Source organism: Dreissena polymorpha, chromosome 14, assembly GCF_020536995.1.
Source record: "Dreissena polymorpha isolate Duluth1 chromosome 14, UMN_Dpol_1.0, whole genome shotgun sequence".
Lineage (NCBI taxonomy): Eukaryota > Metazoa > Mollusca > Bivalvia > Myida > Dreissenidae > Dreissena > Dreissena polymorpha.
Genome location: NC_068368.1, coordinates 21,336,355 through 21,363,968, shown reverse-complemented (window position 1 = coordinate 21,363,968; position 27,614 = coordinate 21,336,355). Strand labels below are relative to the sequence as shown.

The 27,614-nt window shown below is 36.7% G+C and overlaps 2 protein-coding genes across 5 annotated transcripts in view; both read left to right on the top strand.

The window, feature by feature from the left end:
- Window positions 1-59: 59 nt before the first annotated feature.
- Window positions 60-863, top strand: LOC127857220 (uncharacterized). Its single transcript, XM_052393635.1, has one exon. The coding sequence runs from the start codon at window positions 60-62 to the stop codon at window positions 861-863; it is 804 nt and encodes a 267-aa protein (XP_052249595.1).
- A 1,111-nt stretch (window positions 864-1,974) lies between these two features.
- The window catches only part of LOC127858168 (receptor expression-enhancing protein 1-like), a 166,040-nt gene continuing 140,400 nt past the window's right edge, over window positions 1,975-27,614 (top strand). For 2 of the 4 annotated variants that reach the window (XR_008038778.1, XM_052395139.1), the window contains exons 1-4: window positions 1,975-2,593; window positions 16,169-16,241; window positions 22,988-23,064; window positions 26,433-26,553. Coding sequence is in view for 3 of the 4 variants with exons in the window: in XM_052395139.1 (XP_052251099.1) it covers window positions 2,562-2,593; window positions 16,169-16,241; window positions 22,988-23,064; window positions 26,433-26,553 (303 nt within the window). In the remaining variant the exon portion in view is untranslated. The remainder of the gene's footprint in view (window positions 2,594-16,168; window positions 16,242-22,987; window positions 23,065-26,432; window positions 26,554-27,614) is intronic. The other 2 variants (XM_052395140.1, XM_052395141.1) reach the window with 2 other exon arrangements.

Genomic DNA, 27,614 nt, shown 5'->3' with positions numbered 1-27,614 from the left:
TGCCTTCTCTCTCATTATGATTTTCTCGCTAGTCATTGACTGGATAATGAGAACAACACATGATACACCAAGAGGAATACAGTGGACCATTCAGAGCAAGCTGGAAGACCTTGATTACGCTGATTACATCGGGCGCTTGTCCCACACTTGCGCCCACATGCAGCAGAAAACAGAAAATCTGCAGGAAATCGATCAGATCAACAGGGCTTGAGGTCAACATCATCAAAACAAAATGCCTTAGGATTAATCAAGGCAGCAGACAAGGCATTCACATAGAAGGGCAAGTCATTGAAGAAGTTGACCACTTCACATACCTGGGCAGTATTTTCAGCAAGACAGGAGGTACAGAAGAAGACATAAATGCTAGAATAGGGAATGCACGCCACGCATTTGGGACAATGAGCCCAGTGTGGAACAATCGGAACATCCACTGGAAAACAAAGATCAGGCTCTTTAATACCAATGTCAAAACAGTCCTCCTTTATGGCGCTGAAATCTGGAAAAGGACTAGACGCCTGGACCAAAGTCTGCAAGTATTCATCAACAAATATCTTGGGCAGATCCTAAGGATAAGATGGCCAGAGAAGATTTCAAACCAGGACCTATGGGCAAGGACAGGGCAGAAACCAGTTATGAACTCCATACTACAGAAGAAGTGGAGATGGATCGGACACATGCTGCGAACAACCCAGCCCAACATAGCAAGGCAAGCCCTTGATTTGAACCATCAAGGACAAAGAAGAAGAGGTAGGTCTACAAACTCCTGGCGCAGAACACTGGACATTGAGCTTCGCAAGATAAGGATGTCATGGGGAGAAGCGAAAGCCCGAGAATGGACCGAACCAGATGGAGGGCTGTGGTAAAGGCCCTATGCTCCGACCGGGGTGAAGAGAAATAAGAAAGATAAGATATCAAAGTTTAACTACTTGTATTATTGGCTATCAAAAATCCCTGAGAAGAGAACTTTTTTATTTCCAATTGTTTAATAAACATAACTTAAGCCTACATTTGTTAATTAAAGGCCACCAGTTAAATCAAAGTTAAAATAAAAAGTTTTTTCTCACAATTTTGATAACGGTCTATGTGTTCATTAACAAAACAAGAACTTGCTTTTAATAAATGCAGAGCTCCTGGTGGAAGACTTTCCAGTATTGGTCCATTTGAAAAAGTCTTTGTCCAATAGTAGGTCAAGGTCAGGGTCCATATTAGATTGAGTGTGTTGACATTGAAAATACATCATCCTTGCAAGTTTCACAGCTTTTCACCAACTGATATCAATGTGAGATGAAACTCGTCTTTGGGTTATCCAACAATTTAGACTTTATAAATGTAAGTTTTTAATTTCAAAGAGTAGGTGAAAATGAGATCAGGTGTGGTTGATGTGTTCATAGTGTTCACAGACATCATTGATTCAAGTATCACAGCTTTTCAGATAGCATTTTTGATGCTAGACGAAACCCTAATTTTTTGGTAAACCAAAACTTTGGACCTTCTGAATTAGTCCTCAAGTAGGTCAATGTCAAAGTGAAAATGAGGATATTGTGATTTGCGTGTGTTTATGGTATCAAAGCATTTTAGGAAGCTTTATTTAATATGTAATGTGAGACATGTCATTTTGAAGTAATCTTCAACGGACAGAAATAAGGAACAAACAAACGGACAGGCAACCTATATGTGGCTTTTGGCATCAGTAGATTCCGGGGCATATACATGTACTGAGTGTATGTCATATGCTTCTTTAGTACTACTTTGTTTGTTAGATGCACTATAATACAATACAAGGGCTGTGCATCCTGAATCCTATGCAAGTTGGTGATGTTACATTGTGATTAGATACCCGGTACTGATTTTTGAAATGTGCTATCAGATATCTACATAAAAAATGAAGTTTGAGCCTGTTCTTAACTCTATTTAAGAGTTCATATAAGATTGAACGATTTTTAAATAGCAAACTATGTATCTTCAATCACCACTTATTAAAGGAAAAATACAGGAAAGGCAGTGAATAACATTGACATTAAAAATCGTAGGGAGGGAAAGACCCCCTCCCATACCCAGCGGGGGCCAAACAAACTACTTTGTTACACTGCGGTAACGGGTTCATTACATTCACATTACATTCATGACATGTTACGTTCATTACATGTATGTTGAGGCACGAACGACAACTCTGCTATGAGAATGCAAATATACCTGAACTGCTTGCGCGACTGAATAGTATAGTGTATTGTAGCCATTGCAATAATAATGAACCATATTAATTTTGACAGAAATTGTACTTTCAGTTTCGATTAGGTTTATAGTTTCAGTTATTTATTTGCATATCAAATAACCGCATGCAAGTATTACAATAAAATATATAGATATTATATCCCACATAATTTCTGTATGTTATTTTTAATAATGTCAAACAGATCTGGTGTATATAATCATTATGTCAATATTTATATCACATGACCATGACGTCACCAGATTAAAGATGTCTACCATAGGGATTTAAAAAACGTACAGCTACCTTGTATAGTTATATCGGTCTTGACGACGGCACACAATCTTTAAATATGGTGTCGGCAATTCTATCAAGGGTTGTGATGTAAGTGCTATTAATCATTAATTTATGCCGTTTATTGCCTTTGTTGTATTATAATTGTTTTGATTCTACACCATCCATTGATTATGAAATATATTGCGATTTATTTATTTTCAAATACGTTTCACTATGCCAGTGCATTGGAATTATACAATTTATTGAATATGAAGAATTACTCTAATTTTTGAGTGATTATAAGTTTAGTTTCGATTTGCAAATATCAATACTAATACTAATTCGAATGACTGGTTTAAACAAGGATCTATCAATACATTTTAGAGTTCTTCTTGAATGCTCTGAGCTTTTATGAGTTCATATGTACAACTCAAAGTTATTCCTGTTAACCAAATTTTTAATGTAAAAAATGTATGTCTCACTTAAAAGAATTTGTGTGACAAACAATACACCCAAACCCTCAATACCATACAGTTGGTGTCATTGGCATAAAGAGCATGACTGTGCCATCCATGACAATGTCCTTTTACTGCTGCATAGCACCCGAGTTACACGCAGTCCTCGAGGAATCTACATCAACAAAATATATAATCAATAATGAACAATGTTAATGGTAATTGCTTAAAAAAAACAGCGTGCTCATTCAGTTTTGAACTTTTAAGAAATCAAATGCATAATTATCGTACGCGATTACCATCACCAAGTTTTAATACTATCCTCGAAGGACCAAATTCAGTGGGGGTAAGAATAGATTTTTAAAAAGAAGTGAAAGTAAACAAACACAACACAAAATTGTGTACATACCTTGATGGAAAAATCCTCTATTTACATTTACCAAACTGAATTTGGCAAATATGTGCTTAAATAAATAAGATTCGGCTTCGTAAAGTAGCCCTGGTCAAAGCTGTCTGCCATTTTTTAGAGAGGACCTAATTCCGGTGACGGCATTCAAAGGAAAATTACTCAAACCTAATGGTGTATTTAGGCCAAGCAACTGTTATTTGTTAGTTTTTATGTCCCCCACTATAGTAGTGGGGCAGTGCTCCAGCTAGGATTTGAAAAGGGCAGGGGTGCTTTTTTGTCAAAAGGGCACTTTCGACGCACAGTATTTTGTGAAAAGGGCATGTACGAGCGCGGGTGTTTCTGGAATGCTTCATATTGCATGTTAATTTATATGTTATAAATAATTGTATTATTCCCATTATTATTAAACCATTCAAATATAATGTCTACAATGAGGATTAAAGTAATTACAATGTAATAAAAGATTTATGAATAATCATATGTAAAAAAAATAAAAAGGCGCCCTTCGATTTAGATTTAGGCCTAGCTGGAGCACTGTGGGGGACATATTGTTTTTTCCCTGTCTGTTGGTTGGTTGGTTGGTCTGTCTGTTTGCGCCAACTTTAACATTTTGCAATAACTTTTGCTATATTGAAGATAGCAACTTCATATTTGGCATGCATGTGTATCTCATAAAGCTGCACATTTTGAGTGGTGAAAGGTCAAGGTCAAGATCATCCTTCAAGGTCAGAGGTCATATATAGGTGGCCAAAATCGCTCATTTTATGAATACTTTTGCAATATTGAAGATAGCAACTTGATATTTGGCATGCATGTGTATCTCATGGAGCTGCACATTTTGAGTGGTGAAAGGTCAAGGTCAGAGGTCAAATATATGTGGTCCAAATCGCTTGTTTCATGAATACTTTTGCAATATTGAAGATAGCAACTTGATATTTGGCATGCATGTGTATCTCATAGAGCTGCACATTTTGAGTGTTGAAAGGTCAAGGTCATCCTTCAAGGTCAGATGTCAAATATATGTGGCCAAAATCGCTCATTTTATGAATACTTTTGCAATATTGAAGATAGCAACTTGATATTTGGCATGCATGTGTATCTCATGGAGCTGCACATTTTGAGTGGTGAAAGGTCAAGGTCATCCTTCAAGGTCAGAGGTTAAATATATGTGGCCCAAATCGCTTATTTTATAAATACTTTTGCAATATTGAAGATAGCAACTTCATATTTGGCATGCATGTGCATCTCATGGAGCTGCACATTTTAAGTGGTGAAAGGTCAAGGTCATCCTTCAAAGTCAGAGGTCATATATATGTGGCCCAAATCGCTTATTTTATGAATACTTTTGCAATATTGAAGATAGCAACTTGATATTTGGCATGCATGTGTATCTCATGGAGCTGCACATTTTGAGTGGTGAAAGGTCAAGGTCATCCTTCACAAGGTCAAGGTCATCCTTCAAGGTCAAACGTCATATAGGGGGACATTGTGTTTCACAAACACATCTTGTTGTTACAGCATTTGCCTCTCTTGATATATATTTAATTTTACCAAATGTAGACTAACTGCATTTTTGTAATGCATTGTATCAATAACCACCACCACCACCGCCGCCGCCGTTGTTCACAGTGACAAAAAACGTATTAACACAATGGCTGCTACTACAACTTATAGCTCATATAGGGGGGCATGCATGTTTTACAAACAGCCCTTGTTTGTCATTTATATGATAAAGAAATACAATTTGTGTTGGCCATTTGTCAAGGTAGATTCTAAGACAATATTAATGTAATACGACTTCAAATGGTTCAAATCAATTTTTATGATAACACTATAACAAACTGATTGGTTATTTAATTCTAAGTCCTTGTTTACTGTTTACATTACAGAGATGGAATGAATTGTATATCAAAATATAATGTTTTAGAAATCTATAGTCAATAGAAGGCCAGTCCTGCAAAGTTTGTTGATGCAGCTACAGTTGCTAGGTCTTGTAACCGGTATATCTGTAGTGCATTCAGTTACAGCAAATGTTCGCTATAGTTCGTATTAAATAGTTGGTTCGCCGCGAGCGTTCGCGAACTCTCTCGGGAGGTAGTTCACCAGCGAAACCAAAGTCTAGTGTGTACAGTTATAGTGAACATTCGCTATAGTTTACAAACGTCACTATTGAACGCTTAATTCGCCGGAAACGTTCGCGAACCGAAGCGAATGCACTCGAGAGTATAGTTCGCTAGCGAAACCAATTGTTCAATAAGACAGAATCAGAACAATCTTTGGCGAACTTTCCCTGTAACTGAACGCACTACTGTTTTCAGCATATTGGCTGCAGATAAATCTCCTAGTGATTCCAAATCACTGTTCATCTGTTTGAAGAATACATCATGTACATGTACTAGCTGATTATACATTTACATGCAGAGTCTACTTGTAACCTTTAAGTGCAAGGTAGTGCAATGTTGGGTCACTCAATTAGTGAACATGCATCCGTAACTCAATCACAAGTGACTAGTCTGGATAAGGGTATTATGAAACAAGGATATTGTGCTTGTGCACTTGAACCATAGTTATTGGTCATAAATATAATTATACGTCAGGGATTTCAATTGTTTTGATGTAAGCATTCTGCAATTTTGAATTTTTTGACTTTGATGCAAATATATAAATATTATAGAAGCTAACTCAATATACTGGTAAATCTGTAGTGTATAACATACAATGTGTGTAGTTTGTGTAGATTTTCACTTAAATTTATGCTAAACAATATTTGTGTGCAATCAATTAATATCAGTGGTTAACAAAACTTCAAACTAGAAACACAAGTCTTAATCATTTTTAGCTCCACTGGCCAGAGGCAAGCGGGGCTTCATATGTCATGGTCCTGTGCGTGCGTGCGTGCGTTAAACTACTGGTTTCTTCTCCTAAATTACTGGTCCAATTCTGATGAAATTTCTCAGGAATGTTCCTGTGGTGAACCTCTTTCAAATTTGTTCAAAATTATGCCCCTGGGGTAAAATTTAACCCTGCCCCGGGGGTCACAAAAATGAAAATTTGCTTATATAAGGCCTATTTTGTGAAAACTTTCACAATCTTTTCGTCCATAACCATTGGGTCTAGGGCTATCAAATTTGGTATGTAGAGACATCTAATAGTCCTCTACCAAATTTCTTCAAATTATGCCCCTGGGGTCAAATTTGACTTTGCCCCGGGGGTCACAAAATTGAACCTATGCTTATATAAGGCCTATTTTGTGAAAACTTTCAAAATCTTTTCGTCAATAACCGTTGGGCCTAGGGCTACCAAATTTGGTATGTAGAGACATCTAATAGTCCTCTACCAAATTTCTTCAAATTATGCCCCTGGGGTCAAATTTGACCCTGCCCCGGGGGTCACAAAATTGAACATATGCTTATATAAGGCCTATTTTGTGAAAACTTTCAAAATCTTTTCGTCCATAACCGTTGGGCCTAGGGCTATCAAATTTGGTATGTAGAGACATCTAATAGTCCTCTACCAAATTTGTTCAAATTATGCCCCTGGGGCCAAATTTGACCCTGCCCCGGGGGTCACAAAATTGAACATATGCTTATATAAGGCCTATTTTGTGAAACTTTCAAAATCTTTTCGTCCATAACCATTGGGCCTAGGGCTATCAAATTTGGTATGTAAAGACATCTAATAGTCCTCTACCAAATTTCTTCAAATTATGCCCCTGGGATCAAATTTGACCCTGCCCGGGGGTCACAAAATTGAACATATGCTTACATCAGGCCTATTTTGTGAAAACTTTCAAAATTTTCTCATCCATAACCATTGGGCCTAGGGCTATCAAATTAGGTATGTAGAGACATCTAATAGTCCTCTACCAAAGTTCTTCAAATTATGCCCCTGGGGTCAAATTTGACCCTACCCGGGGGGTCACAAAATTGAACATATGCTTATATAAGGCATATTTTGTGAAAACTTTCAGAATCTTTTTGTCCAGAACCATTGGGCCTAGGGCTATCAAATTTGGTATGTAGAGACATCTAATAGTCCTCTACCAAATTTCTTCAAATTATGCCCCTGGGGTCAAATTTGACCCTGCCCTGGGGGTCACAAAATTGAACATATGCTTATATAAGGCCTATTTTGTGAAAACTTTCAAAATCTACTCGTCCATAACCATTGGGCCTAGGGCTATCACATTTGGTTTGTAGAGACAACTTATAGTCCTCTACCAAATTTCTTTAAATTATGCCCCTGGGGTCAAATTTGACTCTGCCCCGAGGGTCACAAAATTGAACATATGCTTATATAAGGCCTATTTTATGAAAACTTTCAAAATCTTTTCGTCCATAACCGTTGGGCCTAGGGCTACCAAATTTGGTATGTAGAGACATCTAATAGTCCTCTACCAAAGTTCTTCAAATTATGCCCCTGGGGTCAAATTTGACCCTGCCCCGGGGGTCACAAAATTGAACATATGCTTATATAAGGCCTATTTTGTGAAAACTTTCAAAATCTTTTCGTCCATAACGGTTGGGCCTAGGGCTATCAAATTTGGTATGTAGTGGCATCTTATAAACCTCTACCAAATTTGTTCAAATTATGCCCCTTGGGTCAAGTTTGACCCTGCCCTGAGGGTCACAAAATTGAACATAATGCTTATATAAGGCCTATTTTGTGAAAACTTTCAAAATCTTCTTGTCCATAACTGTATGGCATAGGGCTACCAAATTTGGTATGTAGTGACATGTAATAGTTTTCTTCTTAGTTTTTTTCAAATTATGCCCCTGGGGTCAAATTTGCCACTGCCCCGGGGGTCACAAAATTAAATAAATGCTTATAAAGGTCTTATTTTTTTGAAAACTTTAAAAATCTTGTTCATAAACATTGGGCCTAGGGCTACCAAATTTGGTATGTAGTGACATCTTATAGTCCTCTACCAAGTTTGTTCAAATTATGCCCCTGGGGTCAAGTTTGACCCTGCCCCGAGGGTCACAAAATTGAACATATGCTTATATAAGGCCTATTTTGTGAAAACTTTAAAAGTTTGTTCAAATTATGCCCCTGGGGTCAAATTTGACCCTGCCCCAGGGGATCACAAAATTGAACAGATGCTTATATAAGGCCTATTTTGTAAAAACTTCAAAAATCTTTCTGTCCATAACCATCCAGCCTAGGGCTATCAAATTTGGTATGTAGTGACATCTTATAGTCCTCTACCAAATTTGTTCAAATTTTATCCCTGGGGTCAAATTTGAACCTGCCCCGTGGGTAACAAAATTGAATATATGCTTATATAATGCCTATTTTGTGAAAACTTAAAAAAAAAATTCTTGTCCATAACCATTAGGCCTAGGGCTACACAATTTGGTATGTAGTGACATTGTATAGTCCTCCAATTAGTTTGTTCAAATTATGCCCCAGGAGTCAAATTTGGTATGTAGTGACATCTAATAGTTCTCTACCAAGTTTTTTCAAATTATGCCCCTTGGGTTAATAATTTTGACCCTGCCCGGGGGTCACAAAACTGAACATACGCTTTTATGGGGCCTATTTTGTGAAAACTTTAAAAATCTTCCTGTCCATAACCATTGGGCCTAGGGCTACCAAATTTGGTATGTAGTGACATCTTATAAACCTCTACCAAATTTGTTCAAATAATGCCTCTGGAGTCAACTTTGACCCTGCCCTGGGGGTCACAAAATTGAATAAACGCTTATAAAGCGCCTATTTTGTGAAATCTTTAAAAATCTTCTTGTTGAAAACCATTCAGACTATGGCTACCAAATTTGGTATGCAGTAACATCTTATAGTCCTCTACGAAGTTTGTTCAAATTATGCCCTTTGGGTCAAATTTGACCCTGACCCGCGGGTCACAAAATTGATCATTATATACGCTTATATCTTGCTTATTTTGTGAAAACTTTAAAAATATTCTTGTTCTTAACTCTATGACCTAGGGCTACCATATTTTGTTTGTACATGTAGTGAGATATAGTAGTCCTCTACAAAGTTTGCTCAAATTATGCCCCTGGGGTTAAATTTGACCAAGCCCCGCGGTCACAAAAGTGTACATGTGCTTAAATAGGGCCTATATTTAAGTATTTGCACATGCAGAGAATATTTGTTTCAGCCGTTTTTCAGCAGTGCAGCGATACAGGGCCATCATGGCACTCTTGTTATCTTAAATAATGTGATGTGCCCTCAATACTTTTCCCAAGTAATACAAAGTAATAGTTTCAATTAGTTTGTTACAACAAATATAGGATCTGGCACGAGTTTTCATATCATACCATATTTTATTAAACGGATTCAGGAATTTTGTTAGTAAGTGAGCCTTAGGCAAGCTTACTAAAGAATTTCCTAGACGAGTTTAATAAAATATGATATGAAATGACGAGTGTCAGATCTTTTTTCATCACATGCTTTTAAATGAGCAAATTAAATAAATATTTACGCAAAAATAATGATAAATCCCGAATGTTGTTTACATTTCGTGAAGTCATTTGACGTTGCAACGTCATTTCAGCAAAATAAAATGTGATTTCTCAATCAAATGACAGTAAGCCAATGAAAACGCTTAAAAAGTATTTGACACATGTGTAAGATGAAAATATTCGTAATGGTTATATTACATGGGAAACAGGGTATGGCATGTGAAAAAATTATTTTCTTTATTGGCCAATTATTAATTCTTCTCATTGGCTTGGCAAGTTGTTTTAAGTTTGCCATTATGTTTTGTAGTTCATATTACCTATCAAAATGCATTAATTTCAAGAAAAAGTTTCCAGGTTTATCTTTAAACTTTAACAGAAAATGTGACAGTAGGTTAATCAGTTGCTTCCCAAGATTTGTTTCATGTCTGAATGAAGATTACAAAGTGTATGACTCATTCTGTATTATGTATTTGTACACCTCAGGGCTCAACATTAACCTCAAAACCAACTTGCCCTGCCAGGCAAGTACTTAGAAAATCTACTTGCCCTGAACGTAAAGCCATTTGCCCAAACATGAAATATCACATTAACTGTTAACCTCATATTTTTTAATAAAGATCAAAATGATACACCACAAAACATTTTTTATTTCTAGACATTTAAGAAAATGATTACAGCAATTAACGTCTAAATTCAATGCTTTGTTCTTTTTTGCACTTGCCCGGGCGGACGACTAGATTATAAAGTAACTTGCCCGGATCCAACTTTTACTTGCCAGGGGCAATAGGACAACCGTTAATACTGAGCCCTGCACCTTTATTATAATTTCTGTAAATATCTTGAGATTATTCAGCACCTATAAATAATGCTCACATATGTTGCCATGGATTACCATTGATTTTAAACTCATTTACAAAATAATAATAATTATTTATATGGTGAGACGTATTACTATGTGGCAGTTTTTGGGACAAAAAAATACAAATCCTTTCGATGCACTGCAAAAATGTTTTAATTTAAAGAAATTATAATTCATGTTTTAATGTAGAAAAAGTCATATAACTTGAGCATGCGATGCTATCACGTCACATGACAATAACAAAATAATAAAAAATGATTGTGTTATAATACTGACATATTTTTATGCCCCGAAGGAGGGTATATAGTGATTGAACTGTCTGTCTTTCTGTCTGTGCGTTTAGGTTTCGAAAAATGCTCATAACTTCTACGTTGCTTCAGATGTAACATTCATATTTGGTATGCATGTGTTTATGGACAAGGCCTTTCCATACGCACACAAATTTTGACCCCTTTGATCTTGACCTTGAACTTAGGGTCCACGTTTAGGTTTCGAAAAATGCGTTAAGGTTTCGAAAAATGCTCATAATTTCTATCAAAGTGTGTATCGAGGGCCTATGTCATCCTATGGAGACAGCTCTTGTTTATAGGGATATTCAATAGAGCCACAAATGTGCATTTCTGCTATACATAACAGCATGCTTTTGACATTACTCACTGCACAGACAGATCAATCAACTGTCGCTATTTGAATACATTTACTGCCTCACTGTATTCAGAGGGTTTTATTACTTTGTGCCTTAGTTTGGTTTCCTTTCCTGGTGGATTGTGGAGTTGCCTTTATACATTTCATATAATTAACAATGGGAATCCTTGGACCTGCCATGTCTTAATTGACGCAATTCTTATATCTTCCTTCCTTGATGATTGTGGAGTAATCAGAGTGTTATGGAACAATAGGTTGGATGTGGCTAGGGTCATAGTAAATAAAACACATAATAATGTCTCTTACATGTATTGAAATAAATTTTCTGTTCAGGGTCTTTACTAACTAGTCACTGACCAGACCTATAACGTTGGCAAGAATATCAGTATAATAATGCCCCCTTTGAAAAGGCAGGTAAAGGTTTGAAATTTAGGTTAAATGTTGCAAATAACAGGCAGATTATTTCTCTGTTACTACTACATATATAATTAAAAAAGTGGTCAATATCCCTGTTACTAATACTGATGATAAATTGAAACTTCACATGTCTTGTAAGTAACATCATTCAAGGTCAAGGAACAAAGCCCACAACTCTCACCTGCAATAAAGGAGAAATTAAAGGTCCTTGTATTGCTATTTGTGTGCTAAGGTAATTTTGGTAGACGTTTGTGTGCAACATATCCTACATTTATCTCTATGCATAATGCAGACCCCTCACATGGTTTTATTTGTGGCCAGTATTGTCAAGGTTACTGTTGCTAAAAATTGACAGAAACTTTGATTGAGCTTCAGTTCCTAATTTCGTTTGAATGGAGATCTGTTGAAATGTATTTGTAGGTTACAGGCTGATCTAGCCAGGGATTCCATTTGGGGGCTTGGGGCCAAGGTCAAGGTCATTATTACTATGAATAGAAAAAGAGTGTCTGCCCGACATTAGCAAAAGTGCCGGACCATCGGACCTGACAGACGTATTATAAACAGGTCCGATTAAAAAATGCCATGTTGCCGGTCCATAGGTTCGAAAAATAAATTAAGAGGAATAAATTAAGAGGAAATTTATTTATTTAATAAATTCACCCCTGAAAAGAAAAAAAGAAGCTAAAGTGAAACACAAGCGGAAAAAAATGACATTGTATTTTTGTTAAAATGCGCACCTCACATGCGAGTAAATTTAAGTCAATAGTCCTTTTCTGGTGTAATGAAAACATTCTGCATCTCAGATTGTTGTTATTGGGTTATTGACGTTTCATGTCCGTTCTATTTTTCTATAAAAATGCAGTTTGATTGATAATATATCTTTGTGGCAAATTCACCAAGTTATCATTTCACAACCTGAAAAATATTTGACATTGAAAAATTAACTGAAAATTTAGTCGCCCTGGGCACGCGAGCAACCGTTTATTTCCATCCTTGTAGGATGGAGGCACTTCTATAATTGTGTAGGTAGGTAGCTTATATACAGACCATGCTTGCAAAAAAAATGAATTCAACTCAATTAATTGGTAAAAAGTTGGAAAGCTCGTTACTTGGCTTGGTCTTATTTCTTGTTTTAATTGATACTTATTCAGCTCTAAGTTTACATGTACTGCATGTATAACTACTACACTTCAGAGTATATAATTCTCAATTGTAGACATGTGTTTGTAGTCATTACATCAGGTGACTGACAGAAAAAGTACAGATAGAAAAAGTACAGATTGCTATAAAAGCGGAAAACTAGTAAGAGTTCAGTCTTGGGACAGGTCTAGTTTTCTTTGCATTTATGAAATACACACCCTTCTGCAACATTCACATACATTGTGTATCACCTATAGCCAACGAGAACCTACTCATAAAACACCTGTATAATTGATTAAATTCCGTTTTATCTTTTCAAACGAGCATATAATTAAGATGCAGAAAACCTTTTCTGTGACTGGTGTAAATTTTCAACTATTTATTACAAGTTTAAAAACAAACTGCTGTTTGCTTTTGCTAAAATGCCTTGTGACAAACAAGACAGAGGATGTCTGTTTGGAAGTGCGCAGGTGAACAAACTCAATCTGTGGGAGGCCTACTATGGGTCCACCCTTTGCTCAGAATAGCAAACAGTTTGGATCCAGATGAGACGCCACATTCTGTGGCATCTCATCTGGATCCAAACTGTTTTCAAAGGCCTTCACAATTTGGTTCCAGCACTGAAAGAGTTAATGAATGAAACTGACAACGTAAAATTATCCAGATTATTAAACAGTTACTCCAATTATTAATATTAATTTCAAATCAACTGTTTTTCCCTTTAATAATATTAATTTCAGATCAACTGTTTTAACATGGAAAAAAAACATACATTGAAATTCGATGGACAATAGTCATTTACTGACTCAACCCTTTACCACTTAGAAACCTATTTTTACGCATTTGTAGTCCCTTTGAAAGTTTTATTTAATTAAAGACCTTTCTTACTGAATTAAAGTTTTTTTAAAGGCTTCATTTCCAACCCGTAGTTACTGATGAGCAGCAAACAGCATAAAACCTGTAAAGACTGCGAGTTACTCACAGGACGCAGGCTGTTCTGGTTTTATGCTGGTTGCAAAAGCCATTTTTACTTTGCTTCTTATGGGTGAAAGACTGAAAGGGTTAAATTATTTGGTTATTTTACCGATAGCTAGAGACTTATGTGTACAAGCTAAACCAGTCAATTAATTGGGACTTTAGTAAGTTTGAAACATGGAAGGTGAAATGCATATTTATGATGTTGGCAATTTTTGTCTCCCATCGGTCGTCCACTTGCCATTTACAGCATTATTTAGTACCTACAATTTGGGTCTCACTTAAATGTTAACTGTTTGTTTAAGCATAAACATAGTTAATAAAATGTGGGGGTATATTGTTTTTGGCCTGTCTGTCTGTCTGTCTGTCTGTCTGTCTGTCTGTCTGTCTGTCTGTCTGTCTGTCTGTCTGTCCCTTTGTCTGTCTGTCTGTCCCTTTGTCTGTCTGTCTGTCCCTTTGTCTGTCTGTCCCAAAACATAAACCTTGGTCATAACTTTTGCAATATTGAAGATAGCAACTTGATATTTGGCATACATGTGTATCTCATGGAGCTGCACATTTTGAGTTGTGAAAGGTCAAGGCCAAGGTCATCCTTAAAGGTGAAAGGTCAAATATATGGCTTCAAAGCAGCGCAGTAGGGGGCATCGTGTTCCACAAAAACAGCTATTGTTTTATACTGTTTCCTTTAACATTCATGCACATGTATACACTTGTTGCAGGCTTTTTTCCACGTCTTTGAAATTGATGTTGGCATAACTCGCATCAGTAACATGATCATATTGAAACAAAAATAATTGCTATTTAAAGACTTTTACTTAAAGAAAAGCAGGTATAAACTACAGATAACAATCCTGCAGCCAGGCATACTTCACAACATGCAGTTTATGGCATGCTTTTAACATGACTGGTGGCTGCAGTGGGTTATTACACGTAATTATGATGATATACCTATATGTACCAGTAACCACTGTGAGCTTACATCATGCTCCATTCCATGTACCCCATTATTATTTGGGAGTCTGCTACTGGCAGAGAAAAAATTACCTGTATTGCAAACAGTAGAGAGTAGCAATCATGATGATCTCTTACAGGCTGGCAGACAAATCACTTACCTGAGCTATTATTTTACCCAAGTTGGCCTAGTTATGCCTCCCACCTTTCCCTTCCTTATGAGCAGCACTATATTGGTTTCCCTGATTTGGCCTTTTTGATGCAGAAAGGATTGATCTGCGTTGCATGATATTATTAAGTTACAGCAGTTTAGCAGGATCATTGATGTATTTATCTGAAATAGCAGTATGTAGTGTGTTTTTGTTGGTTAAGGAAAGTTATAGTTATTTGTTGAAAAGATTTATTTATACTACAGTTAGATTGATACATATATACATATCGTGATCATTGAAGTGAAACTCAAGTAGGATTTCTAGTTGTTTGTCTGTTTATTTTGGTGATTTGAGAACAATATAACTCTGGGATTAATTATTCAGTGGATGAAGTGATCACATGTAACAGTTGATGACTCAGTGATTTATTAAAATCCTTTAGCCATGTTAGAATGATTGATATTAACAGTGTACATGTACATGTGTACTGTTGTGAACATACATATATATATATATATATGTTAAAGATTGTGAGAAAATCTACAGGGTGTATGCTGTTATAATCTGTGTGAATATATTGCATGATTGTCAAGTCTTTATTACTGTGAGAAATTAGTATTCTGTGTCATAAAAATATTTGTTGTAAATAGATAAATCACTCTGCCAGAAAATAATTAAAATATGAAAAGAGACACAGCAAAACAGAAGAATCATGACAGTAAAACTTGAAATCAAACCAATTAAGATTTCAAAACAAGCACTTTATCTTTTCTGAATTCATATACAACACCAACAATGTAAACATTAAAGAGTTGAACTAAGAACTGACAAGACAGTTTTTTTAACGCACATACAATTGAATGATGCTCATAAAGGTACGAAAAGAAAAAAGAGTTGCTTCACTGGCTTTAAATGGCTGTTACATTTTCACTAAGTGGATTGACCTGATACAGCTGGCCAGGTGTGACCAGTGATGTCCAAAGATGTCCTCGCTGACCAGGGTCACCCGCATGGTGAAGGGGACAGTAGCTATTGGTCGACTCATTGTTCAGTGTATAGCATGGATATTGCGCATGTTTTGGCGACTCCAGAAGCGTGTGAAGTTTCTCATAATATTCACCAGTTTGACGTTGTACTTGGAGCGTTATGGGAATGAACGAAGCATGTACCTTGGTCGACTTATTCACAAGCATGTCGTGACAATCATATTTATAGGGATTCAGACATTATTACCGCCTTTGTATATTTTTTGCAGACTGGTCTTTGGGCTGTTGTATCCAGCATATGCTTCATATAAGGCTGTGAAGACGAAAAACGTTAGAGAATATGTAAGTGTCTTTTCTCAACCTGTATAGATTAAGTCCACAACCTATTTATAAATAATATGTTAGAGATTAGGGAAGTTTGTGTTTTTCTCTACCTGTATAAATAAGTTAAGTTCACATTCTATTAAAAAAATAAGTAAAAAATGTTAAAATTTGGTTGTAATCTATTTCAAAAGTACTTTGTGTCACAGTTTATTTTCTATCTTATGGTTTCAGTTCAATATAGCCCAAATGGAGATATTATTTTATTATTTTTAGCTCACCTGTCACGAAGTGACATGGTGAGCTTATGTGACCTTGTGATGTCCGGGGTCTGTTGTGCGTGTTTGCATCCGTCAACAATTTGTTTGTGTTTTCATCCAATCTTTATGAAATTCAGTCAGAATGTTTATCTTGATGAAATCTGGGTCGGGATTTTATTTGGGTCATCTGGGGTCAAAAACTAGGTCACTAGGTCAAAAACTAGGTCAAATAATCGAAAACCCTTGTGTAGGCAATAGAGGTTGCAGTTTTCATCCAATCTTTATGAAATTCGGTCAGAATGTTTATCTTGATGAAATCTGGGTTGGGATTGTATTTGGGTCATCTGGGGTAAAAAACTAGGTCACTAGGTCAAATAATAGAAAAACCGTCAACAATTGTTTTTGTAGACAGTAGAGGTCACAGTTTTCATCCAATCTTTATGAAATCTGGTCAGAATGTTTATCTTGATGAAATCTGGGTTGGGATTGTATTTGGGTCATTTGGGGTCAAAAACTAGGTCACTAGGTAAAAAACTAGGTCACTAGGTCAAATAATAGAAAAACCTTGTGTAGACAATAGAGGTCGCAGTTTTCATCCAATGTTTATGAATTTTGGTCAGAATGTTTATCTTGATGAAATCTGGGTTGGGATTGTATTTGGGTCATCTGTGGTCAAAAACTAGGTCACTAGGTCAAATAATAGAAATACCTTGTGTAGAGAATAGAGGTCACAGTTTTCATCCAATCTTTATGAAATTTGGTAAGAATGTTTGTCTTGATGAAATCTGGTTTGGGATTGTATTTGGGTCATCTGGGGTCAAAAACTAGGTCACTAGGTCAAATAATAGAAAAACCTTTGTGTAGACAATAGAGGTCACAGTTTTCATCCAATCTTTATAAAATTTGATCAGGATGTTTATCTTGATAAAATCTGGATTGGGATTGTATTTGGGTCATCTGGGGTCAGAAATTATGTCACTAGGTCAAATCATAGAAAACCTTTGTGAAGACAATAGAGGTCACAGTTTTCATCAGATCTTAATTAAATTTTGTCAGAATGAAATTGTTAAAATCTGTGTTGGGATTGAAATTTGGTCATTTAGGGTAAAAAACTAGGTCACTAGGTCAAATAAAAGAAAAAAACTTTTGTAGACAGTCGAGGTCACAGTTTTCATCCAAACTGAATTAAATTTGGCTAGAATGTTAATCTTGATGAAATCTGGGTTGGGATCGTATTTGGGTCATCTGTGGTTAAAAACTAGGTCACTATTTCAAATAATAAAAAAACGTTGTGTAGACAATAGAGGTCATAGTATTCATCTGTTCTTAATGAAGTATGGTCAGAATGTTTATCTTGATAATATCTTATTTTGGATATTTGTATATGGGTCATCTGGGGTCAAAAATTAGGTCACCGGGCCAATTCTAGTAAAGCCTTGTGTAGATGAAAGAGGTCACAGTTTTCATCACGTCTTAATGACATTTTGTCAGAATGTATTAATAAATGAAATCTTTCTTGGGATTGCATATGGGTCTGATAGAAATTAAGTTGATGTAGCAAGGTTAGTCAGGTGAGCGACTCAGGGCCATCATGGCCCTCTTGTTTACAGATTATTGTGCATACAAAATTACAAAAACTCTGTTGTGATGTCTTGTTTGTAGTTAGCAACAGATTTATATGAATCACTCTTTTATTTTATACTTTCTGGTGGTTTAAAGAGAAATATCAGTGAATTAAAACTGATAATTTCACTGTTTCAAACAGTGAAAATTATCAGTGAAAATTATCGATAATTTTCATTGTTTACTGTGAAATGACGTCATTTTTTTACGAAATGACGTCATTATCCCAGCAAATTCTTTAGTCAAACCCCTTAACAATGTATATAAACTGTGAAAAAAGCATAAAATAAAAAGAAAATTAGTTGGATTCTGTGGAATATCGATTTTAATTCACTCGTGATAATAGAAAATATATATTTTCACTCGTGGCTGCGCCACTCGTGAAAATATTATCTTCTATCATCACTTGTGAATTAAAATCGATAATCCACCGATTCGAACAAATATCCTTTATTAAATGTGAATTGCAGAGCTCCAGATAACTTTTCTGAGTAATTGGGTAAATACCCACTACTTTTGAGTTCAATTGGGTATTTTCATTTTCAATTGGGTACAAAAAAGTCGGTAACCTTTACTTTACTTGACAATTGGGTATTTTTGTATTAAAATTGGGTATTTTCATTGTCTTAAATTCTCAAATGCTTACCTGAATGAGCTAGTTGAAGTTCCACTCTTAATTGATAAGTTTCAGAGATGTTGTGTAATTATATGGATGTATCCATAATATACAGTCTTGATTAAAAGAAAAAGTTTGACGATTCTTTCATCTAGTTTTCTTACAATTTTAGCACTTTCAGCGCTTGCCTCCTACACAATATCGTCAAAAAAATTAGTTATCCCCACGCTTTTTGAAAAAAAGGTGGGGATATTGTGGTGATCTCCGCCGTCCGTCCGTCCGTCTGTCCGTCCGTCTGTCCGTCCGTCCTGGCCACTATCTCCTCCTACACTAAAAGCACTAGAACCTTGAAATTTACACACATGGTAGCTATGAGCATATGTGCGACCCTGCACTATTTGGAATTTTGATCTGACCCCTGGGTCAAAAGTTATAGGGGTTGGGGTGGGGCCGCGTCAGAAATTATCACTCATTTTTTTAGGTTATTTTACATTTACTTCTTTATTTCTACACCGATTCACTTCAAATTGATACTGGACCTCACCTATGACAATACGGTCAATCTCAACCATGCATGGCCCCATTCCCAACCCTGGGGCGCCCCGCCCACATAGGCCACACCCACCAAAAATTTCCATTTACTATAATTTTTTCATTTCTACACGGATTCACTTCAAATTGATACTGAACTTTTGTTATGACATTAGGGTCAATCTCAACTATGCATGGCCCCAATCCCAACCCTGGGGCGCCCGCCCACATAGGCCACACCCACCAAAAAATTCCATTTACTATAATTTTTTCATTTCTACACGGATTCACTTCAAATTGATACTGAACTTCTCTTATGACATTAGGGTCAATCTCAACTATGCATGGCCCCATAACCAACCCTGGGGCCCCGCCCACATAGACCACACCCACCCAAAATTGCCTTTACTATAATTTCTTCATTTCTACACCGATTCACTTCAAATTGATATTGAACTTCTCTTATGACAATACAGTCAATCTCAACTATGCATGGCCCCATTACCAACCCTGGGGCGCCCCGCCCACATAGACCACACCCACCCAAAATTGCCTTTTACTATAATTTCTTCATTTCTACACCGATTCACTTCAAATTGATACTGAACCTCTCTTATGACAATACGGTCAATCTCAACTATGCATGGCCCCATTACCAACCCTGGGGCGCCCTGCCCACATATGTCACACCCACCCAAAATTGCCTTTTACTATAACTTCTTCATTTCTACACCAATTCACTTCTAATTGATGATGAACTTCTCTTATGACAATACGGTCAATCTCAGCTATGCATGGCCCCATTACCAACCCTGGGGCACACCTAGGTCAAACATTCGGCGTGGGGATACGCGTCGGCCTCTGCCGCGCCATTTCTAGTTTCACTATATTTTCCGCTTCTAATTTTGTGTTGCTCGCGGTGATATAACTTAAAATTGTTTTTATGTCCCCCACTATAGTAGTGGGGGACATATTGTTTTTGCCCTTTCTGTTGGTTGGTCTGTTGGTCTGTTTGCGCCAACTTTTGCGCCAACTTTAACATTTTGCAATAACTTTTGCTATATTGAATATAGCAACTTGATATTTTGCATGCATGTGTATCTCATGGAGCTGCACATTTTGAGTGGTGAAAGGTCAAGGTCATCCTTCAAGGTCAGAGGTCAAATATATGTGGCCAAAATCGCTCATTTTATGAATACTTTTGCAATATTGAAGATAACAACTTGATATTTGGCATGCATGTGTATCTCATGGAGCTGCACATTTTGAGTGGTGAAAGGTCAAGGTCAAGGTCATCCTTCAAGGTCAGAGGTCAAATATATGTGGCCCAAATCGCTTATTATTCCCCCCTTCGAAGAAGAGGGGGTATATTGCTTTGCTCATGTCGGTCGGTCGGTCTGTCGGTCCACCAGGTGGTTGTCAGACGATAACTCAAGAACGCTTGGGCCTAGGATCATGAAACTTCATAGGTACATTGATCATAACTCGCAGATGACCCCTATTGATTTTGAGGTCACTAGGTCAAAGGTCAAGGTCACGGTGACCAGAAATAGTAAAATGGTTTTTGAATGATAACTCAAGAACGCATACGCCTAGGATCATTAAACTTCATGGGTAGATTGATTATGACTTGCAGATGACCCCTATAGATTTTGAGGTCGCTAGGTCAAAGGTCAAGGTCACGGTGACCCGAAATAGTAAAATAGTTTCAGGATGATAACTCAAGAACGCATATGCCTAGGATCATGAAACTTCATGGGTAGACTGATCATGACTCGCAGATGACCCCTATTGATTAAGAGGTCACTAGGTCAAAGGTCAAGGTCACAGTGACCTGAAATAGTAAAATGGTTTTGGGATGATAACTCAAGAACGCATACGCCTAGGATCATGAAACTTCATAGGTAGATTGATCATGACTTGCAGATGACCCCTATTGATTTTGAGGTCACAAGGTCAAAGGTCAAGGTCACGGTGACTCGAAATAGAAAAATGATTTTCGGATGATAACTCAAGAACGCTTTTGCCTAGGATCATGACACTTCATAGGTACATTGATCATGACCTGCAGATGACCCCTTTTGATTTTCAGGTCACTAGGTCAAAGGTCAAGGCCACAGTGACAAAAATCTTATTCACACAATGGCAGCCACTACAACGGACAGCCCATATGGGGGGCATGCATGTTTTACAAACAGCCCTTGTTTTATGAATACTTTTGCAATATTGAAGATAGCAACTTGATATTTGGCATGCATGTGTATCTCATGGAGCTGCACATTTTGAGTGGTGAAAGGTCAAGGTCAAGGTCATCCTTCAAAGTCAGAGGTCAAATCTATGTGGCCCAAATCGCTTATTTTATGAATACTTTTGCAATATTGAAGATAGCATGTTGATATTTGGCATGCATGTGTATCTCATGGAGCTGCACATTTTGAGTGGTGAATGGTCAAGGTCAAGGTCATCCTTCAAGGTCAAATATATGGGTCAAAATTGCGCATGTAATGTCACTTCTGCAATATTGAAGCTAGCATTTTTATATATTTTTGAGTGGTGAAGGGTCAAGGTCATCCTTCAAGGTCAAACGTCATATAGGGGGACATTGTGTTTCACAAACACATCTTGTTTTGTGCCTGGGCTACGATATTTTCCTGTTTACGGCCTCGCTGTTTTGACATTTTCACAACAATAATACGTAATTACGTAGATGCTTTCTTCCGTACATATTATTGTGCTGAAGGTTATACTGAAGGTAGGATGAAGCGGAAAGAATCCGGGTATTTCAGACCCGGTATTTCCGGGACAGATTTACTAGTTACGCAGGGAAAAATTAGATATGTGTAATCAGCAATTTCAATTGGGTTGCGGTACGCAGAGTTCAATTTTTCTATGCGTAATCTGCAATTTTACATTGGGTATTTAGGCAAATACGCACCTTATCTGTAACTCTGGAATTGGACTCTGCAAATACATAAAAGTTTTTTTTAGTTTTTAAATAAGCGTGTGAAGTTGGGATGGCAGTATTGCACTGAATTGTGTGTGCATATTGCTTATGGAGTCCTAGCATTGAAGCACATTTTGGGGCAAGTCAGGAACAGGTCAAGGTCACTGTTACTTAACACAATAAAAATATTGGTGCACAATAGCTTAATTTTAAGTTTAAACTTAAGTTTTAATGCGGGTATTGTTCTGTAAAGCTGGCATTTGGTGCCAATTGGATGAAGGTTAAGGTCACTATCACTTAACACTAAAAACCGTTTTCTGCGCCAAAACTTAAGCGTGATGAACGAAGGTTTGGGCTAAAATTGTGTGTGTTTGTAACTGTAATGCTGACCTTGTTAAGGAAAACCTGGTTTATGTCAGGACCAGGATTTTTGAAAAAGGAAAGCTAATCCTTTCCCCAATAAGAAGCGAGCATCAAACATAAAACCAGAACAGCTTGCGAGTAACTCGCAGATTGTTTAGGTTTTTTGCTGTTTGCTGCTCAGCAATAGGTTTTAATAGGTTTGAAAATGAAGCCTTTAAAACTGGAGTCTACATGTAGTAAGAAAGGTCTTTAATTAATTTTTACTTTCTAAGGGACTAATTAATCCCAAAATATAGGGGAAGCTGATACCATTGTTTTCCAGTGACAGGAATTTATTAGTTTGTTCTATGTTTATTCATACATGTGTGGGCGCACTTATCTTTCAAGGCTTGTATTATAAAGTGTTGCACAATTCTGTTCTTCTTTGCAGGTTAAATGGATGATGTACTGGATAGTATTTGCGTTGTTTTGTGCAGTTGAAACTTTTGCCGATGTCTTTCTATCATGGTAAGAATGGTGATTTGGATTGTGATTATTATTATTATGCTCCCTCAAACAACGACACGGAGGGTTATATTGGAGTCATTCTGTCAGTCGGTTGGTCAGTCCGCAAAAAATGTAATAACTTTGTGCAGCAAAAGATTTCTTGATTTTTCAATCAAATCAATTGAAACGTCAATCATATAATCCAGAGTGCATAATCAACGTGGGATGTCAGGGGGTTACACACAGGCTGACAGAATGTAAACACACTGTTAAAAACTTTATTTTTGCAAATGTCTTAAGTTATTGAAATACTTTTGCAAAAATCTTGCAGTTTGTGCCGATATCTTAAGGTACAGTTTACGAATAAATCCTTGAATACGTCTGAAATCGGACATTTCACGATGGGTAATGCATAACCATGTACTACAAATAGAACAATAAGTGAAGACTAACAAGACTAACAACATCTTCCCCATAGATCTAAATATTTCAGTTATTTGATCTTGAACATATGTAATAGCTAGTTAGTAAGTATAAAATGAAAAAGATAAAATCTTTCAAAAAATTATATGCGTATATTGTGGGATTCATCTCAGGTTTTTGCATGAAGTGTGAGCCAAAAAATGTGCATCAGGAGAATAATAGAATAGTTTTTCACATTTTTGAGCGGTGTGTGACTATAGTGTGCGATTATTTTTTTTAGCTCACCTGATTGCTCAGGTGAGCTTATATGACCGGTCTTTGTCTGTCATCAGTCCGTCCGTTCGTCCGTTAACATTTGTTCGTAAACACTCTAGAGGGCACATTTTTTTTCCGATCTTCATAAAACTTGGTCAGAAGCTTTGTCCTAATGATATCTCTGTCGAGTTCGAAACTGGGTCATGCCGGGTCAAAAACTAAGTCACTAGGTAAAAAACACAAAAAACCTTGTAAACACTGTAGAAGTCACATTTCATGCCCAATTTTCATGAAACTTTGTCAAAATGTTTGTCTTAATGATATGTTGGTTGATTTCAAAAGTGGTTCTGGTCCGTTGAAAAACATGGCCGCCAGTGGGTGGGGCAGTTTTCCTTATTTGGCTTTAGAGAAACCTTGTTAACACACTAGAAGTCACAATTTTTGCTCAATCATCATGAAAGTTTGTCAAAACATTGGTTTTATTGATATCTCGGACGAGTTCGAAAATGGTCCAGATCGGTGAAAAAACATGGCCGCCAGTGGGCGGGACATTTTTCTATATATGTACACAGTGAAAACATGTGAACACTCTAGAAGGCACATTTTTGGCCCAATTTTTTTCATGAAATTTGGTCAGAACATTTGTTTCCTTAATACGAGAGTTGGGTTCAAAAATGGTTCCGGACAGTTGAATAACATGGCTGCCGGGGGGGAGGGGAGTTTTCTTATTATTTATGCATCCCTTAGAAGAAGAGGGAGTATATTGTTTTGCACATTGTTTTGCACATGTCTGTCAGTCAGTCGGTCCGTCCACCAGATGGTTTCCGGATGATAACTCAAGAACGCTTACGCCTAGGATCATAAAACTTCATAGGTACATTGATCATGACTGGCAGATGACCCCTATAGATTTTCAGGTCACTAGGTCAAAGGTCAAGGTCACAGTCACAGTGACTCGCAACAGTAAAATGGTTTCCGGATGATTACTCAAGAATGCTTACGCCTAGGATCATGAAATTTCATAGGTACATTGATCATGACTGACTGGCAGATTACCCCTATTGATTTTCAGGTCACTAGGTCAAAGGTCACAGTGACTCGAAACAATAAAATGGTTTCCGAATGATAACTCAAAAATGCTTACGCCTATGATCATGAAACTTCATAGGTACATTGATCATGACTCGCAGATGACTCCTATTGATTTTCAGGTCACTAGGTCAAAGGTCAAGGTCACAGTGACCGAAAACGTATTTACACAATGGCTGCCACAACAACTGACAGCCCATATGGGGGGCATGCATGTTTTACAAACAGCCCTTGTTATATAGTTAAAAAAAGCTTGTGAACACTCTAGAAGTCACATTGTTTGCCCAATCATCATGAAACTTGGTGAAAAGATTGGTTTTGTATATATCTCAGATGAGTTCGCAAATGGTCCCGATCGGTAAAAAAACATGGTGGCCAGGGGGGGGGGTGGGGCAGTTTTCCTTATGTGACTAGAGAGAAACCTTGAGATCGAACACTATATAAGTCACATTTTTTGCCTAATCATCGTGAAACTTAGTCAATACATTTGTTTTATTGATTTCTCAGACAAGTTGGAAAATGGCTCAGATCGTTGAAACACACCTTAGCTCACCTGATTGCTCAGGTGAGGTTTTAGGATAAGTCTTTGTCCGCCATCCATCCGTCCACATTTGGTTTGTAAACACTCTAGCATTCACACTTCTCAAGCATTCTTTATGAAAGTTGCTGAAAGATGTCAGTCAAGTATGAGAATGAGCAAAATCACATAATTAATGCCATAATTATTGCCCTTAGATTGTCAAAATTTTCATTATATTATACAAAATCCTTGTAAACACTCTAGAGGTCACAATTTTGTTTCAGATTTTATGAATCTTGGTCAAAATATTTATTTTTCTAAGCAAAGTTTGATGTTTGGTAAGGGAGGTCAACTCTAAATATAGGTCACCAGGTCAAATCTTACAAAAACAAAAACACTCCATACGCCAGAGTTTTGGTTCAATAATGATGAAACTTGACCAGGATGTTTGTCTGGACAATATCTAGGTCAAGTTTGACGTTAGGTACAGATTGAATGAACCGACTCCTCTCAGGTGAGCGAACTAGGGCCATCTCGGCCCTCTTGTTTAAATTAAGTGACCAATGGCTGCTTCAGAAAAATAGTTCTAAAAAAAGCCTGTCAAAATGTATAGGCTAAATGTCTAAGCATTTATCAAATCAGTATTACACATTAAAACATAATTTCAAAGGAAACATTGATTCAATTTTTTCCAGTAAATAAAGGCACTATAAATGAGTGGAGTGTATCCCAAAAGGTATTGGCTAAGAAGTCACTGCGCTAATGGGATGCACATTAGATATAATTACCTGGAAAGAATGTTTACTTTCAGTTTCACAAGTATAATGGTATCTATGCTTAAAAATGATACGGATACAGTTTAAATGGTAACGTTTCTTTTTCAGTGTGTTTTAAAGTGAGACCTTTAAAAGGCAATTAAATGATCCTAAAGGGTTTACTATTATACTTCAGGTCTTTTCAAATTAACTTTGTATGATGCCTGAATTGCAATTTTATCCCTGTTGGTTCAAGTTTTACCTGTTCAAATTTTCTGTTAATTATTTTTTCTCTGAAAATGATGTTCTTTGTGTTTATTTTAATACCTATACTTTTCTTTCTGCAGGTTGCCTTTCTACTATGAAGTCAAGATAATATTTGTTTTCTGGTTGTTGTCACCCATCACACGTGGTTCCAGTTTTATATACAGGAAATTCATCCATCCTCAGTTAAACAAACATGAAAAGGTTTGTTGGCTCACATGCAGGAATTGTTTTATGAAAATTCATGACTTTACAATTTTAATGGTACAATAAAAAACATTTGATTTTTTGGAAGACATATTCCAAGAAAGTATGATTATGTATAATGCAATTATATATTTTTATGTCCCCCAGTCTATACTGGGGGACTGGGGGACATATTGTTTTTGCTCTGTCTGTTGGTTTGTTTGTGTCAAACTCAAACATTGGCCATAACTTTTGCAATATTGAAAATAGCAATTTGATATAAGGCATGCATGTGTATCTCATGGAGCTGCACATTTTGAGTGGAGAAAGGTCAAGGTCATCAGGGCTTCCGCTGTTGTTTCTAAATTCGCCGTTGGCAAAAATTTTGCAAATTCGGTGAATAAAATTCTCGGTTGTCGAAAATGCTCGGCGAAACGTTTTTTGCCTGTCAAGTACCATCCCAGATAGTAAACTCTTTAAACCTTCGACTGCGTCAATACATCATCGTGTTATTAACCAGAAAATTTGATACGCAGTCTGCAGCAACACCAGTCAGAACCGATCATCGAAACAAATGAAGATTGCTGGTGCATTGTGTACTGGGAGTGACGTCACCATCTATGTATAGAACGCTTCCTGGTGTGAAAACAAAAGGTGTTATCGAACATCTTATCGGCTAAGATAAACAATTAACACTGATTAAAGACTGCTACCAATTCCAATCAATTTGAGTAATAGCAGTTAGCGAATTATCAACTAAGTCACACAATGAACGTAAGTAAAGAAATTGATGATTGATTTTAATTTCCAGTAGTTTGTTAATAGTTTGCTATATTTGTTAAAGATCATAGTCTTGATGTGTTGCAATTGTGAATGACGACAGGTTTATGGGAATATAAGCCTAAACATTTCCAGCAAAAATGTCAGAATTGCGTTTTCCATTATGGCGACCTTAGGCAATAAGCGTCCTTTGGACGCTGACGAATGTATTGAATCGGTCTCAAAAAAAATTAAATCTGACAATAGATCGTTCAAAGATATTTGGCTTTCGGAATTCAAGTGGTTAGATTAGAATGCAA